Genomic DNA, 16,771 nt, shown 5'->3' on the forward strand with positions numbered 1-16,771 from the left:
ATATGTATTGCCTATGTGTTTGTGAGATCAATATCAGATGAAGGAGTGAGAAAACAAGTAGAATCCAATGATGTAGAGGGTAGTCACTCTGAAACTGATATCTATTGGGTTCACAAGGGAATGACATGGAATATGATGAAAATGTCAGAAAGTTCGCAACCAAGGGGGCCTTCACCGTGGCTTTGTTATTCATTGTTTTGTGGTTGCTTCTCTTTGTTTCGGTGCTTCCTGCTCTGTATTTGGGAAATTCATGTGATTCTATAGAGGCCATTGCTTCTATCTATGTATCTGGCTTTGCTTAGGCAAGTAGGTGGCTGGGTGCAGAGGTTGTTTAAGCAGTGGAGGCTTCAAGGTAGGTATATTGATGTTTCATTTTGAGCAGAATGATCTTGTAGGTGTCGAATTTTTGCATGGCGTTCTACACACTTGTAACTTCTTTTTGTGTAGGTGTGTGTGTTGCTTTTTGTTGATTAAAATCAGATACAAGAAACTACATTGCTAGGATAGGATAGGTATAGATGACTTACACTTTTTTTTTGTTTGGCTGCTTAAACAACACCATGTTAATGAAGTTTAGGTAAGATCAATTGTTGGGTCACTCATCTAAATGACATGAGTGATCAACTCTGACTTCCAAGTAGGCAAGTACAAAGTATTATTGGGTGCCATTGAACCCTTCTGAGTTACCTATGTTTCTGCAGGTCACATCCTTCACTCTCTTTTCTAATAGCTCTTCTGATGACTTGATCAACTTAGTAATTCTTCGCGCTATTCAATTTTGCTGTATGTATATTTAAATGTCTTAATTGTGTCATTGTAATGAAAGTCTTCCTGCATATTTGTAATTAATTATTGAGTGTAATGTTTTCGCTCCTTGCACTTGTTGGAGCTAAGGAGAGAAAATGCATCGCTCTTTTCTGATTTTGTTGCAACACTACAGTTTCATCCCCTGGTATTATTTCTTCTTCCGAATTCCCAGATTTCTGTTTTGGACAAAAGAAAAGAAAAAGAAAGTTTACGCAGACTGGAACACTGCATTGCATTCTGGGCTGCTCAAAAAGTGAAACAAAACTGAAAAGCATTGGAGTTTCAAGCTCTTATAAGATGTTTAATTTTTCCTTGTATTCATTCCTTCAAGCTGGTTTCTACTCATATTGCATCATTTGGTTGCTTTTAGAACAAACTGCTGGACACAGTTATGCATTTCACTATTCAATTTCACCTTCCTTTTTATATGCAGTGCATCTCTTTAGACATTATTCTTCATATGATAAAATAATGATTGGATTTCTAAATCATTCACATAGTTTCTGTGGCCGAAAGCACATTTCGACAATGAATTTCTTATTTCTAGATACTATTTGGTTGAAAAAAATATAAAATTGATTTTGAAGATCTGAAGAGGGACCATCTCATCATAAGTGATTTTCAAATAATTGCTCCTTCAACAAGCATCTGAATTTGCAGCAAATTCCTTGCTTAGCAAAAATACTTTTGACTACTCGTTTGTCAGTCGAGTTTATAATCACTTAAAAAGACTTATGTCACTCGATCAAATTGCGGAAAATGGATTTCGAGGATTGTTGGGCAAGAAAAAAGAGTATACCAAAGTCAAATCTCATAGCTAAACCGCGCTTTAAGGTATCGTTTCAAACAATAAAAAAAGAAATCGGTAATGATTATGGCGGGAGCAATGGAGGGCCGCAGAGGAAAATGATGAAAAAGTCTCCGACTTGGGTTTCGTTGGTCCCATTGGGCATTACAGAACTCAATTCAATCCTCCACCCAGAAAATCCAAGACCACCGTTGGCGGTGGAATTTAAATAAATGCTTAAAAAAAAAAAAAATTACTATTCAACCCAAAATTAAATTGGCTCATTCTTCGCAGCTACTAGAAGGAATATGAAATATCCTAGACTCGTGACATGTTTGTAATAAGTTAAATTCATTTGTTTATTTTGGTGTTTACACCAAAACGAGGACTATTGGAAACACCGGTCTTTCATTCCTCTTGTTATTTTACGCAGATCTTGAGCCGTTTCGATTTTTATTGGATTTGGGTTTTGTTTGGGATTGATTTTTGTGGTGAAAGCTTGGATCTTTTCTTGTTTGAGGTTTGGTTTGATTGAGAAAGGGGGAGGATTTGATTGGGTCAAGATACCCAGAAGAGGGTTTTTGACATTGGAGAAGAGGCTTTGAAGGTTTTAAGTTGGTCAATTTGGATGCTTTTGGTTACTGGGTTTTGAGTTTTGGAATCTGGGTCCTGGTGTTTTTGCTGGTTTCAGCTTCAGGAGGTTGTTTCAGGTACTGAAAAGAGCTTTGAAGTTTTGTAGGCATTTAAGTTGTTGTTGGTATCTGATTTTCATTTGTCTTTTAGTACTGATAGTTCATTTAATTATGAATTTGGTAGTGATAGTTGATAGGACAGAGAGACACTGCTAATACCCAATGCAATTATATTGCTTGATTTATAAGAAACCTGGAAATTGAAAGAAAGCTGCTGCATCGGTTTGGTTGGATTACTGGATGTGTATCAGAAGTTTGGCCCAAAAATTGTGATTTTATACCCAAAAATGTCATCTGGTACCCACTTTGGTTATGCTATTTCATGCTACTAGAGTTTGATTGAGTTTCTGCTTTCATCCTAATCTCATGTTCTTAAACATTAATGAATGACGTATTTAAGTTTGGACAAACTATGCTTTGTTGGAGAATATGTGGATTTTGTCCCCCATGTATATCAGTCAAATTTGTTAGTGCTTGGTTGTTTACAGGAGCTTTTACTCAATCAGATGAGGAAGCCTGGATTAGGCAGTAGTCTTTTGTCATACAATCAAATTGATGTTGTCAGTCTGAAGCTAAATGGATTGGATTTTAGCTGAAGTTGGTTTTGTTGAGAGGCACAGTGTGGAAAAGGATTTATAGTTTTAAGCTCTGATATTGTGACTTGTGAGATTGACATGGGGAGCCAATGCTCCAAACTCATACCATGCTGTGGGGATTCACAATTCAATGCAGCAGCGGTTCTTGAAGCTCCCGCTATTGGTAGGTTAATATACATGTGTGTGTGGTGTGTCTTTCTTGGAGTTGTGTTTTCTACCTAATGGAGAAGCAGATCATATCTGATGCTTCTGAACTGTTGCCTTTGTTGCAGAAAATGTGGAGAAGAGCGAGGTCGACTACTTGCCTAGATTTTGTGAATTCACGCTTGAGCAGCTTAAAAATGCTACATCTGGTTTTGCAGTGGAGTACATTGTGTCTGAACAGGGAGAGAAGGCTCCAAATGTTGTTTATAAAGGGAAATTGGAAAACCAGATGAGAATTGCTGTTAAGCGCTTCAATAGGGTGGCTTGGCCTGATGCTCGGCAATTTGTGGTAACATCCTTCAACTTGATATTTTTCTTTTCCATAAAACTCCCATTCAGACACTTGGTGATAAAAATTGGTCCACATTAACTGCACAACTATGTTTTTATCTTTCTGATTGTCTATTATGTAATTATTCTGTTGAGATGTTATGCAGTTCGTAATTTGGGTTATAGATAACTAGTCTTCATAAAACGAAGTGCAGTTTTATGGTACAACTAAAATTCTTATGTAACTTTTCTCCATTTATTACCTCAATGACTATGATTTTATCAGCTCTTTTCAAGGAAATAAGGCCTTTTCTGTCTTCTCTATTCCATTTGCAACCACCATTGTGATACAATTTCCTTTGTAAAATTGCAGGAAGAGGCAAGATTGGTTGGTCAGCTCCGCAACCATAGATTGGTAAATTTGCTTGGCTGCTGCTGCCAAGGTGATGAGAGGTTGCTTGTGGCGGAATATATGCCCAATGACACACTTGCAAAACACCTTTTCCATTGTAAGTCTTTTGAGTCTCATGTCTTAGAAACCTTTGATTGTTGGATATCTGATTCATTTGGTTCTGAAATTGCAGTGGATAATAGTTTGTCTGACTGATGATTTGACTTTGATTGTAGTTGGAATATGATATATGAAGATCATAAGAATCACAATTTATTTTGGCAATGACCACCATATATTATGTTAGAACTTCAAAAATATTAATTTCTGTCTTGCTGATAATTTTTCACCTCTTCATTCTTCTTCATGGACTTCCCAAATATCACTTGAAATGGGTGTTGGTGTCAGTATTTTTACGAAGACAATGGTTGCTAGCTTGTTTTAATTTATTTTGTTATGATTCTTCATTTCTACATCCTCTCCCCTTTTGGGTGTCAGAAAATTTTGTTGGTCAGTCATTTGACTCATTTCTCTTTTTAGTGAATAGTTTTCATCATCAGTGTTTCCTGATTTTTATCGTTATTAGCTAATAGTGAGTTTCAATATGTTTCTTGTTAAAGGAATATGAGGATGATTAATATACAGAAAACAAGGAAAGATATGCTGTGCTTATGTAGCTTCATTTGAAGCTTAATGGCACAGGTTTTACATTTGACAACTATGCAGTATTGCTTCAAGCATAGTATTGTCTCGCATTCTTCTTGTCTAGTTAGTTGCATTGACATACTCCCTGATGAGTGCTATGCTGAGGTAACTTGATTAATTTCTTGAATCAGGGGATGCACAGCCTATGAAATGGACAATGAGATTGAGGGTTGTTTTACATCTTGCACAAGCCCTAGAATACTGCACAAGCAAGGGGCGTGCCCTTTATCATGACCTTAATGCTTACAGAGTTTTATTTGATGAGGTATGTTTATTGACTCCATCTATTTGCTATCACTGTGACACACACATACATTTCTGACCGCATTCTTTTTATTTAATGTATGATAATTTTGCAGAATAGTAATCCTAGAATATCTACCTTTGGCCTGATGAAAAATAGTAGGGACGGGAAGAGTTATAGTACAAATCTGGCATTTACTCCTCCTGAATATCTTAGAACTGGTATGTTCCACCTAGAAACAAGCAATGCTTTCTCTCCAAACAACTGCAGCTAAGTTAATAATTTAATTAACAGCTGCATGGTTGAGTTATGAACTTGTGATAGGTAATACAGTAGTATGCTTGGTCCGGTATTTCATATAACTGTGGACGTCCCACTGTGCACACTCTTTTCATACCTTCTAAGTAGAATCATTTTTGTAAATAATGCTTCTGAACTACAGGATGTGCATCAAATCTTGTTGATTTAAGGACTAATTTCAGTTTACCCCCCTGAGGTTAGGGGTCGTCATCATGTTAGTCCCTCTAGTTTCAATTTAATCATGTTAGTCCCTGTACTCTCAAATTTCATCATCCGTGTCCAATTTCTACTATTCCGTCCAATTTGGACCGTTAAGTCTGACTTTTGAGGGCTAAAATGGTCATTTCAAGACAAAAAAAAAAAAAAAAAAATTTCTTTTTTTTGTTTTTTTTTTTGCATTTTTTTTATTTTCTTGTTTTTTTTTTTCTTTTTCTTTGCTTATTATTATTATTTTTTTTTTATAATTTTGTCTTCAACCTATACACCACAAGTTATAATAGGTTAATAAAAACAAAAAAAAATACTCTAGGTAGTTAAAAAGCCGCTCGCTGGTCTACGATATTTGTGATATATCTCCGATAAAGCGAAGAATTTTAGGATATATCTGTAAAATATAATACGTTTATAAAGTGAAGAATTTTAAGATATCCTCAATAAAGTGAAGAAATATCTATAAAATATGATTAAAAAAATAAATACAGATATTTCTTCACTTTATTGGGGATATATGCTAAAATTCTTCGCTTTATCGGAGATGTTCCACAAATATCGTAGACCAGCGAGCGAAGAATTTTAGGATATATCCCCAATAAAGTGAAGAAATATCTGTATTTATTTTTTTAATCATATTTTACAAATATTTCTTCACTTTATTGAGGATATCTTAAAATTCTTCACTTTATAAACCTATTATATTTTATAGATATATTTTACAAATATATCCTAAAATTTTTCACTTTATCGGAGATATATCACAAATATCGTAGACCAGCGAGCGACTTTTTAACCACCTAGAGTATTTTTTTTTTTTTTATAAACCTATTATAACTTGTGGTGTATAGGTTGAAGAAAAAATTTATAAAAATAAAAAATAAAAAAATAAAAAAGAAACACCTAGAGTATTTTTTGTTTTTGTTTTTATAAACCTATTATAACTTGTGGTATATCTCCGATAAAGCGAAGAATTTTAGGATATATCCCCAATAAAGTGAAGAAATATCTGTATTTATTTTTTTAATCATATTTTACAGATATTTCTTCACTTTGTTGGGGATATATCATATTATTCTTCACTTTATAAACCTATTATATTTTATAAATATATTTTACAGATATATCCTAAAATTTTTCGTTTTATCGGAGATATATTACAAATATCGTAGATCAGCGAGCGGCTTTTTAACCACCTAGAGTATTTTTTTTTTTGTTTTTATAAACCTATTATAACTTGTGGTGTATAGGTTGAAGACAAAATTATAAAAAATAATAATAATAATAATAAGCGAAGAAAAAGAAAAAAAAAAAACAAGAAAAAAAAAATGCAAAAAAAAAAACGGAAAAAAAATGCAAAAAAAAAAAAACGAAAAAAAGAAAAAAAAATCTTTTTTTTTTAAGTTTTTTTTTTTGGTCTTGAAATGACCATTTTAGCCCTCAAAAGTCAGACTTAACGGTCCAAATTGGACGGAATAGTAGAAATTGGACACGAATGATGAAATTTGAGAGTACATGGACTAACATGATTAAATTGAAACTAGAGGGACTAACATGATGACGACCCCTAACCTCAGGGGGGTAAACTGAAATTAGTCCTTGATTTAACTGATGCTTCTCAACATCTGACTATAAAGTATTGGTTGATCATATATTTCCCTGAAGATCATGTAGTGGTTCTAATTTGCTATTCACATGCTTGTTTCTAATTGTGTTGTTGTATGATTTAAAATTCCACAAGTACTGGCACTCACAGTCCTTACTACTTGGTTTGCAAGAGGAGCCTATGACTCTGCTTACATCCATTGTCTTGCTTAACAGGGAGAGTGACACCAGAAAGTGTGATATACAGCTTTGGAACTCTTTTACTTGATCTTCTCAGTGGAAAGCATATTCCCCCTAGTCATGTAAGTGATTGGTCTTGATTGGTAAAAGAAAATTTTGAGAAAAAAGGGCTGAACTGAAAGGAAAGACTAATGAATCTCATATAAAAATATAATGGTACACTGTCAAATTATTCACTTGGAATTGTTAAGGATTCTGCCTGATGAGTTCTCCCTCTTGGCTAGGTAAACACTGAGGTAAATTTGATAATCTGATGGTTCATTATATTGTACCAGGCCCTAGACCTTATTCGAGACAGAAATCTTCAGATGCTGACAGATTCTTGCTTGGAAGGACAGCTGTCTCAAGATGATGGTACTGAATTGGTACGCTTGGCTTCACGATGTTTACAATCTGAACCCCGAGAGCGACCAAATTCTAAGTCATTAGTTGCTGCTTTGACTACTCTTCAGAAAGAAACTGAGGTCAGTTTCAAATTCCATTCTCAACCAACTTGGAAGCATCATTTAACTTCTCTGAAAATCTACATACATTAAATTTTAGATCAATTCTTTTTGGCAGTCTTTTAAGCAGTACAATTATAAGGAGACTCTTTTAAATGTAGAACCTTTTGACTATTGGAAATATTGAAATTAGAAGGGACATGATCATAATTCTTTATCAGTTAGGAGGAAAGCTACACTTTCCTCAGTGCCTTTCATGGTCAGTGATGTTCTTGACACTATTTGAGAATCTGTAACAGCCCAAAACTCAGGTCGTTAATTAAGGGGGTTGTAAAGTATTTTGAATTCCTCAAAACCCATAATTAACAACGCCAGATATCATGTGTTACAGAATAACCTTCTTCAAGACTATATCTACTTGAAAGCATGTGCAAATTGGTTGGGTGCCAATTCAAATTGCTCCTTATCTGCACCACCCACCCTAATACTAAATAGTTCATTCAAACATAAATGCTTAACAACATGTTGGTAGCTGTAGTTCTTATCAATTTCCTTTGCATAACTGCAGATTCCTTCTCATGTTTTGATGGGTATCCCGCACACTAACTCCTGCTCTCCTCTTTCCCCACTTGGTGAAGCCTGCTCCAGAAAGGATTTGACTGCAATCCATGAGATCCTAGAGAATATCGGCTATAAAGATGATGGAATGACAAATGAGGTTCTATTTATTTTTTGTGGACAATTGCTTAATAGGTTGTACTATAAATAATCAGCTCTATTCTATTTGGTTCTGTATAGATTTTTTTTAATTTTTTTTATTGCATCACACTCATACTGCATCCGGTGGTCACATGTTATTGAACTTCTCTATTGTATATGTTCTGTTGCACTTCTCAGTTGGTTTGTTGTTTCTCTGAGACTTTTTTCTTGTTGCCGATTACTCTGTACTGTTACTGAAACATTTCTTTACTTATCATCCACTGCAGCTTTCGTTCCAAATGTGGACGGACCAAATGCAGGAAACATTAGATTCAAAGAAAAATGGGGATTCTGCTTTTAAGCAGAAGGACTTCAGAACTGCAATCGAATGTTATTCACAGGTGAAGTTCATCAGAACACTCTTTGTATGACTTATTAAAATAAGTTGGACAAGAAAATTTAAATTTTGTTGATACCAATGCCAAGTTCGGTATTGGATTGATTTGTCATCATACACACTGAGCCTATCACATTCAGATTCAGATAAAACAAAAGTTGATCGAAAACCTTACCAGCTAAGTCAAGACAGTAACAAATAAATTGGTAGTTCAAAGGTATGCATGTTGGTGTGTGCATAAACAGTCCTAGTAAAGCCTTGAATGTCAGTTTTTTCTTGATATAGCTTTGGAGTAATCCTATTCTAGCAATGGATTGATTATTAATTATCAACTGGGTTATTATCCATTTATCCTGCATTATCTGTATGAGTTATCCCACTGACAGGTACTTCTACTTGCAGTTCATTGATGTTGGAAACATGGTTTCTCCCACAATTTTTGCCCGGCGTAGTTTGTGTTATCTCATGGATGAGATGCCTCAGGAGGCTCTAAATGATGCAATGCAAGCTCAAGTAATTTCCCCAATATGGCACATTGCATCTTATCTTCAGGCTGCTGCGCTTTCTGCACTCGGAATGGAGACTGAGGCACAATCAGCACTGAAGGAGGGTACTCTGCTTGAAGCCAAAAGGAACACTGCAGGTGGACACAAGTGAAGATCAAGTCTGAGTACCAAGTATGGCACTTCTCAGTTTCACTCTGAACATATATAGATGTTAACAAGGTCCCAAACAAGGGAAGTCAAAGCTTCACACTGATGTTTGATATATGTTGTACGCTAGTTTGTATTTGAGTTCCTCTATTTGATTTGATCCCTTGTAAATCAAATGATTCCGCTATACAATTACTTTGAAAAACAATGAAAAAAAAGTTGTAGACAGTTGGAGGAAAAGATGCAGTTCAGGAGCATGTGATTTATGTACAGTAAAATTCCCTTCCATTCTTTGTGATGAAAAACAGTTGGATTTAAGAAAAGAGCTGTGTGATGGTCTATCGTCAATTAAAAGGTTTTTTTTGTAGATATTGATATTGTCATTTCAATTATATACTGCAGAAATTTCTACAATATAACTAGCCAGAATTTTGTCCCAAAAAAAGAAGAGCTCGAGTGTTGCAGTTCATAACTGATAGGTTTTTTGTAGTTATTTATATTGTTATTATATGCAGCAGAGATGTCTAAAATAGATAGTTATATGCAAGGCAAACAGTTTACTACAGAAGTTCTCCAACAAGATTTTACAATAACAGTACAAATCATTTAGTAAAACAAAATTTCTGGTACCTCACCTTAAACCTCAATGGTACAGGAGGAGAGGTACAATTTATTATTGAAAACTTGGACAATACAATGAGGGACAGTAAACTGAATTCCTCAAGTGAAATATAATACAAGATAAAAACATCAGTAACACAACACAAACAACATGGACAAAAGAGAAAAAAAAAAATTAAGAAAGAAAACACCATTAACCAAGAGACTAGTACTTCCATAAACACTCCTTCACTGCTGGGAAACTTGTACAATTGTCCGTCGTACTTGTCTCAGAAGATGCTGACGCTGTAAAACAGAATTAGAGAAACATTAGTTAGTAAGAACTAATTGACAATCATATTGTCATTTTAGATGAACAAATACATGAAGACAGAGAGAGATTACCGTTTATGATTATGCATGAAGCACATCACTTAATTGCCGTCTGATCAAAGCTACCTTCACGTAAAGCCAATCATTTGAAGCATTCAAGAAGTTGTAGTATGCATATCTCCATGACCTCTTGAATATCAAACTCCCGGAGACTCCCCAAAATCCAACAGCAAATCCAACTCCTAGACTTATGTAAAAACCCTGCGTGATGAGCTCATCTGGATCTTCTTCATTGCTCGAGACATTTGGCCGACCGTTTCCTTCCGGATCACAAATCTTTTCAAGTGGAAATCCACACAATTTAAGATTTCCATCAAAAGAGGAAGGGTCTTGGAGTTGGGTACCAGTTGGAATTTCGCCAGACAAGTTGTTGTATGACAGGTCCAAGTAAGCAAGTTGATCGATCCGAGCAAGACTTGTCGGAATCTTCCCATTTATCCGGTTTCTTGACAAATCAAGAGAATCTAAGAACTTCAGCTTTCCAATCTGTGAAGGAATATGTCCTGTTAGATGGTTTCTTGAAAGGTTCAAAGAAACCAAACCAACAAGATGAGTGATCTCACTTGGAATTTCCCCTGTTATTTTGTTGCTCGAGAGATCAATTCTCTTGACAAGTCCCAAAGTACTTTTGTATGCTGACATTCTTCCTTTCCACATGAAGGTTGCATTGTCCTCGTAGTAATCAGATGGCATCGGAGGTGGCGGTGGCGAGGGCGTACTTCCGCTAGGTGCTTCCTCAGATATAGGTGCGTGTGCAATAGATGGATGAAAAGAATGTCTGATGGTTAGACTTGAATTTCCTCCTTGAGTTAAAGAAGTCAAATTATTGAGGCATTTAGGTATAGTTCCAGAGATTTCGTTCACAGAGAAATCCAAAATCTGAATGTGCGTTAAATTACATAACTGTGAAGGCAAGCTCCCTCTAAACTGATTAGATTGAAGCATTAGTATAACCAAATTTGGAAAGCTAACACCCAACCATTCAGGGACTGATCCTGAAAGATTATTTTCTCCGAGATCAATCACTTTTAAGCTCTTACAATTCTTCAAGGATGAAGGCATTTCTCCCACAAGTTTGTTGCTTCTCAATTTCAATGTTTCCATTTGAAATAAAGTGCCTATAGTGGTTGGGATTTTCCCAGAAAAAGCATTGCTACCCAAATCGAGTAGTTTTAGAGAGACCAAATGTCTCCAACAATCTGGAATTTCTCCTGAAATATGATTGCCTGAGAGATCAAGAAACTTTAGACTTTGAAGCTCTGAAGTAACACACAAGGATGTCATGTCTGAAAACTTATTATTGGAGAGATCCAAATATGAAGCAGCAAATAGAATTGACGGTATTGAACCTTCGAATTGATTGGACGCGAAATGAACTTCAACTCCAGGCAATGATGTAGCATTCAATGTTGAACTCTCAAATGTTCCTCTAATTTGATTATGAGAGATATCTATTGTCTGAGTCATGGTGTTACCAACGAGACTCCAGAACCAACTTGGAAGGACATCTGAAATTCCAGCATAAGAAATATCAAGTTCGAAAAGACCTTGTTGAGTTCGAAGCCAGTTTGGGAAATACCGCCCGACCTTGCATGATTTCAAACTTAAAGAATCCAATTTAAAAGGAGGAACCCAATCAGAACTGACTTTGAAAACTAATGGGTTATCGGATAAATCCAAATCAATTAATCCGGACAGTTTTGACAAATGAACTTCCGAAATTACCCCTTCCAAAGAATTCTTACTAAGATTCATATCGACCAGGTTTGAGCATTGTCCAATACTTTCAGGTACTTGCCCGCTTAATCGATTACCGGAGAGATCTAATGTTTGCAAGGCTGACAATTTCCCAATACTCTCCGGTATCATTCCACTAAGTTGGTTTCCCTGTAGATATAACTCTCCCAACAATGACATTTGCCCAATACTCTCCGGTATCATTCCGCTTAACCTATTTTCTTTGAGATCTAATGTCATCAAAGAAGACAACTTTCCAATACTATCAGAAATGATTCCACTCAACTGGTTTTTAGAGAGATATAATTCCTTCAATGATTGAAAGTTTGCAAGATTAGGAAAAAACCCAGCAAGATCATTATGAGAGAGATCCAATCTCTCCAATGAGTTTTGAGTACATATAGACGATGCTTGAACAAATTCAGAGAGTTGTCCACGCAACCTGCTGAGTGAAATGGCCAAGTTTCGCAAATTACACAACTGGCCAATGGATGCTGGGATTCCTCCTTCAAGTTGGTTATTAGAGAGGTCAAGAGTTGCAAGTGAGCTCATGTTTGCAAAAGCATTGGGAATCAAACCACTTAATTGGTTGGAAGAGAGGTCAAGAGTTACAAGTGAGCTCATGTTTGCAAAAGCATCGGGAATCAAACCACTTAATTGGTTGGAAGAGAGGTCAAGAGTTACAAGTGAGCTCATGTTTGCAAAAGCATCGGGAATCAAACCACTTAATTGGTTGGAAGAGAGGTCAAGAGTTGCAAGTGAGCTCATGCTTGCAAAAGCATCGGGAATCAAACCACTTAATTTGTTGGAAGAGAGGTCAAGACTTACAAGTGAGCTCATGTTTGCGAAAGCATGGGGAATCAAACCACTTAATTGGTTGGAAGAGAGGTCAAGAGTTGCAAGTGAGCTCATGCTTGCAAAAGCATCGGGAATCAAACCACTTAATTTGTTGGAAGAGAGGTCAAGACTTACAAGTGAGCTCATGTTTGCGAAAGCATCGGGAATCAAACCACTTAATTGGTTGGAAGAGAGGTCAAGAGTTGCAAGTGAGCTCATGCTTGCAAAAGCATGGGGAATCAAACCACTTAATTGGTTGGAAGAGAGGTCAAGAGTTGCAAGTGAGCTCATGTTTGCAAAAGCATAGGGAATCAAACCACTTAATTGGTTGGAAGAGAGGTCAAGAGTTCCAAGTGAGCTCATGTTTGCAAAAGCATGGGGAATCAAACCACTTAATTGGTTGGAAGAGAGGTCAAGAGTTGCAAGTGAGCTCATGTTTGCAAAAGCATGGGGAATCAAACCACTTAATTGGTTGGAAGAGAGGTCAAGAGTTACAAGTGAGCTCATGTTTGCAAAAGCATCGGGAATCAAACCACTTAATTGGTTGGAAGAGAGATCAAGAGTTGCAAGTGAGCTCATGTTTGCAAAAGCATCGGGAATCAAACCACTTAATTGGTTTAAAGAGAGGTCAAGATATGCAAGTGAATTCATATTTTTGAAAGCATCGGGAATCAAACCGCTTAATTGGATATCACGGAGGCCAAGATATGCAAGTGAATTCATATTTTTGAAAGCATCGGGAATCAAACCGCTTAATTGGTTGTAAGAGAGGTCAAGAGTTGCAAGTGAGCTCATGTTTGCAAAAGCATTGGGAATCAAACCACTTAATTGGTTGGAAGAGAGGTCAAGAGTTGCAAGTGAGCTCATGTTTGCAAAAGCATAAGGAATCAAATCACTTAATTGGTTGGAAGAGAGGTCAAGAGTTGCAAGTGAGCTCATGTTTGCAAAAGCATAAGGAATCAAATCACTTAATTGGTTGGAAGAGAGGTCAAGAGTTACAAGTGAGCTCATGTTTGCAAAAGCATCGGGAATCAAACCACTTAATTGGTTGGAAGAGAGATCAAGAGTTGCAAGTGAGCTCATGTTTGCAAAAGCATGGGGAATCAAACCACTTAATTGGTTGGAAGAGAGATCAAGAGTTGCAAGTGAGCTCATGTTTGCAAAAGCATCGGGAATCAAACCGCTTAATTGGTTGGAAGAGAGGTCAAGAGTTGCAAGTGAGCTCATGTTTGCAAAAGCATAGGGAATCAAACCACTTAATTGGTTGGAAGAGAGGTCAAGAGTTGCAAGTGAGCTCATGTTTGCAAAAGCATTAGCAGTCAAATCACTTAATTGGATATCACGGAGGCCAAGATATGCAAGTGAATTCATATTTTTGAAAGCATCGGGAATCAAACCACTTAATTGGGTGGAAGAGAGGTCAATATGAACAAGGGTGGTATTGTAGTTGCACAACCATTTGAATATTGAAGAACTGACAGCAGGATTTTCAGACAATTCAACACTTACAAGAGAATTGGAAGAATTTATGTGAGAAAGAGTGGAAAGAATTGGAGGAGGAAGATCACATCCTATTAAGGTCAAGTTTCTTAGGTCAGGGAGCTTGTTTATTGTTTCCAGCCAATCAGAAACCTTACTTAGACTCGTGGAACTCAAGTCCAGGTATTTTAAAGAAGAAAGATGTGAGAGCCAATTGAGGTTTCCTCCAACAGTGAAGAAATTATACCCGAGATTGAGATACTGCAAATGAGTAAGGTTTCCAAGCTGATGATATGGAATTTCATCACCTAATTCATTCCCAAAGAGATCTAGATATATTAAATTGGTCAGATTACCAATGAGCTTTGGAATTTTGCTCCAAGAGAGGTCATTGAAACTGAGATCTAGGTGTCTTAAATTGGATAGAGAACAAATGAGTGCTGGAATTTGGCTGGCAATGAAGGAATTGTCACTGAGGTTCAAATATTCCAAATGCTGCAACTCAATGATTTTAGGACTAATTTCACCTTGCAAAGTTTTATGTATATGCTCACGGTACTTACCTTGCAAAGAGATCTCCTTCATTTCTGCATTCAGATGAAGTTGAATAACATGGCCAGTCTGGTGATCGCAGTGGACTCTTTCCCATCCGCAACAGTCTCGCTTTTGGGCTTCGCTTCCCCACGAAGAGAGCAGGTTGTATTCATCCACCAGGTCTCCTTTGATAGCAAGGAGTGCATCCCTCTCCCTCTCTAGGCACCTTGCCGTCACGTTAGCATGGTGGTGGCCGAGGGATAAGGAAGCGTTGATATGCAGAAGAAGCACAATTGATATTGCATAAGCATGTTTGAGCCACCTTCCCAACTCCATCTTAATTAATGTAATCAAGAAGATGATGGAATAAGAAGCACAAATGCACTGCAAATATTTATATGATATCTCAGAATACTATCTTTGTATGCAAATCATTCCCTATTTATAGTAATTCCTCAGAACAATTAATCCAAGGATTTCATATCTGAACTAAGCCGTGAAACAGAGCCACAAGTTCATACAGGACAAAAGTGGAAAGAAGGAAGATAGTATCCTCTACTTTGAGCATTAACTGACATGAGTGTTGACTTAATAATTGCATGAGATTCTTAGTGGAATGTTATTATTGGAATCAGGAGGATCATTTAGTAAAAACAATTAAAACAAAGAGAACTTTTGCTTATAACACAAAAAAGCTGAATAACACTGAAGTTGTCAGATTTCTCAGAATACGATTAAGCTTCCTTAGAGTAAAATACAAATATTTCATCGACACTGCAAGATGCCTCCATATTTTTCTTTTATGTAATTAGTGAAAAAGGGTATCATGTCTGGAAGAAGATGAAAAATAAATTTGCTTTCTTCGCTGGCATCACAATCGTTTGGAAATTGCATTGTATCTGCTACTGCCGCTTGATATTGACTTGGCTTGTGATGGCGGTCGATAAGCTTAACGTAATGGAGACGCAGAAATGGATAGCCACAACTTAGTATCTCTGTTTGATACTACCGTTAGAATCTAAAGAGGCTATAATTTCCACAATGCAAATATGGCCAAGTATTGACTTGACTTGTAGATGATTGAATTTTCCATATTGGCCGTGATCAGTTTATTTGCACAGAAATTGCTTACAGAAAAACCTTTTGATAAGAATTTGGAAAGTGGAGGGCAACTACGACCAGTAAAATTACTAGTAATTAACAAGTTGAAGAAAAAACAAAACAACAGATGTGTAGGAAATACTCTGTTTTCCTTTATCACTCTGTTTTTTTCCTTTTTTTCTTTTCTAAACTAAATACTCTGCATACTAGCGTAGTGTCAGTGGATCCATCATCCATGTAAAACAATTCTTTCTTAAAATTTTCAGTACAGAAATACATATAGATGATAGATCTAAAAATTTTGTCTCAAACAATCCTTCATCTTCGGAATTGAACTACTGGACTCAAATTACTATCGAACACAAAGTAGCATTTTGTCTAGCTCTGCTTTCCAAGAAAAATTAATGATCTAGGATAATAGAGATAAATTAGCTATATAGAGGCACAATATCGAAGTTCCTAGAGCCACTGATAATTGTTTACCTCCTTACCATGTCCATGAGGCAAGATTCTAAAAGTTGATCGGTCAGATTTGCTGGTTCCTAAAGAAACCTTGACCGGACAAGAGGTAATTTGCTAGTGAAAATTAACTACACTATTAAAGGGCACCATTCAATTGTCACCCCTTTCCATCAGTTGAGTTGTAATTTTGGATTCCAACTTACTAATTACATGAGAATTAGAGTGGAAAGTTATTACAATCAGGAGGAACCTAAATCTGCTGCTATTGCTTTTTTTTTTTTTTTTCGCCTGCGTCACTATCATTTGGAAATTGCATCGTATCTGCTACTATTGCTATAATGCAAGACACCAGTGCCCACAGGAACTAATATTTGAACGTAGAGGA

The 16,771-nt window shown here is 36.3% G+C and overlaps 2 protein-coding genes across 3 annotated transcripts; one reads left to right on the forward strand and one right to left on the reverse strand.

The window, feature by feature from the left end:
- The first annotated feature begins 1,746 nt into the window (after positions 1-1,746).
- On the forward strand, positions 1,747-9,612 carry LOC133717191 (serine/threonine-protein kinase BSK3-like). 2 transcript variants are annotated; one of them, XM_062143861.1, is made up of 11 exons: positions 1,747-2,304; positions 2,758-3,045; positions 3,155-3,375; positions 3,730-3,865; positions 4,584-4,717; positions 4,812-4,917; positions 7,028-7,113; positions 7,327-7,515; positions 8,063-8,212; positions 8,481-8,594; positions 8,993-9,612. In XM_062143861.1, the coding sequence occupies exons 2-11, from the start codon at positions 2,961-2,963 to the stop codon at positions 9,245-9,247; spliced, it is 1,476 nt and encodes a 491-aa protein (XP_061999845.1). In that variant the 5' UTR covers positions 1,747-2,304; positions 2,758-2,960; the 3' UTR covers positions 9,248-9,612. The 2 variants fall into 2 exon arrangements, with proteins under 2 accessions (XP_061999845.1, XP_061999844.1); XM_062143860.1 differs by having other exon boundaries at positions 2,775-3,045.
- A 201-nt stretch (positions 9,613-9,813) lies between these two features.
- Positions 9,814-15,397, reverse strand: LOC133713429 (receptor-like protein EIX1). The gene is made up of 2 exons (XM_062139450.1): positions 10,249-15,397; positions 9,814-10,149 (listed from the first exon to the last, which is right to left on the reverse strand). Exon 1 carries the CDS (start codon positions 15,157-15,159, stop codon positions 10,258-10,260), a length of 4,902 nt encoding a protein of 1,633 aa, XP_061995434.1. The 5' UTR covers positions 15,160-15,397; the 3' UTR covers positions 9,814-10,149; positions 10,249-10,257.
- Between the last annotated feature and the right edge of the window lie 1,374 nt (positions 15,398-16,771).

This window comes from Rosa rugosa, chromosome 6, assembly GCF_958449725.1.
Source record: "Rosa rugosa chromosome 6, drRosRugo1.1, whole genome shotgun sequence".
NCBI classification, from domain to species: domain Eukaryota; kingdom Viridiplantae; phylum Streptophyta; class Magnoliopsida; order Rosales; family Rosaceae; genus Rosa; species Rosa rugosa.

What these genes read in the sequence shown, in the direction of transcription:
- LOC133717191 (XM_062143861.1), top strand. Translation starts at nt 2,961, where the DNA reads ATGGGGAGCCAATGCTCCAAACTCATACCATGCTGTGGGGATTCACAA. An exon ending in TCCTGAATATCTTAGAACTG is followed by an intron (nt 4,918 to 7,027) that starts GTATGTTCCACC and finishes CTTGCTTAACAG; the next exon opens with GGAGAGTGACACCAGAAAGT. An exon ending in AGCATATTCCCCCTAGTCAT is followed by an intron (nt 7,114 to 7,326) that starts GTAAGTGATTGG and finishes ATATTGTACCAG; the next exon opens with GCCCTAGACCTTATTCGAGA.
- LOC133713429 (XM_062139450.1), bottom strand. Translation starts at nt 15,159, where the DNA reads ATGGAGTTGGGAAGGTGGCTCAAACATGCTTATGCAATATCAATTGTG.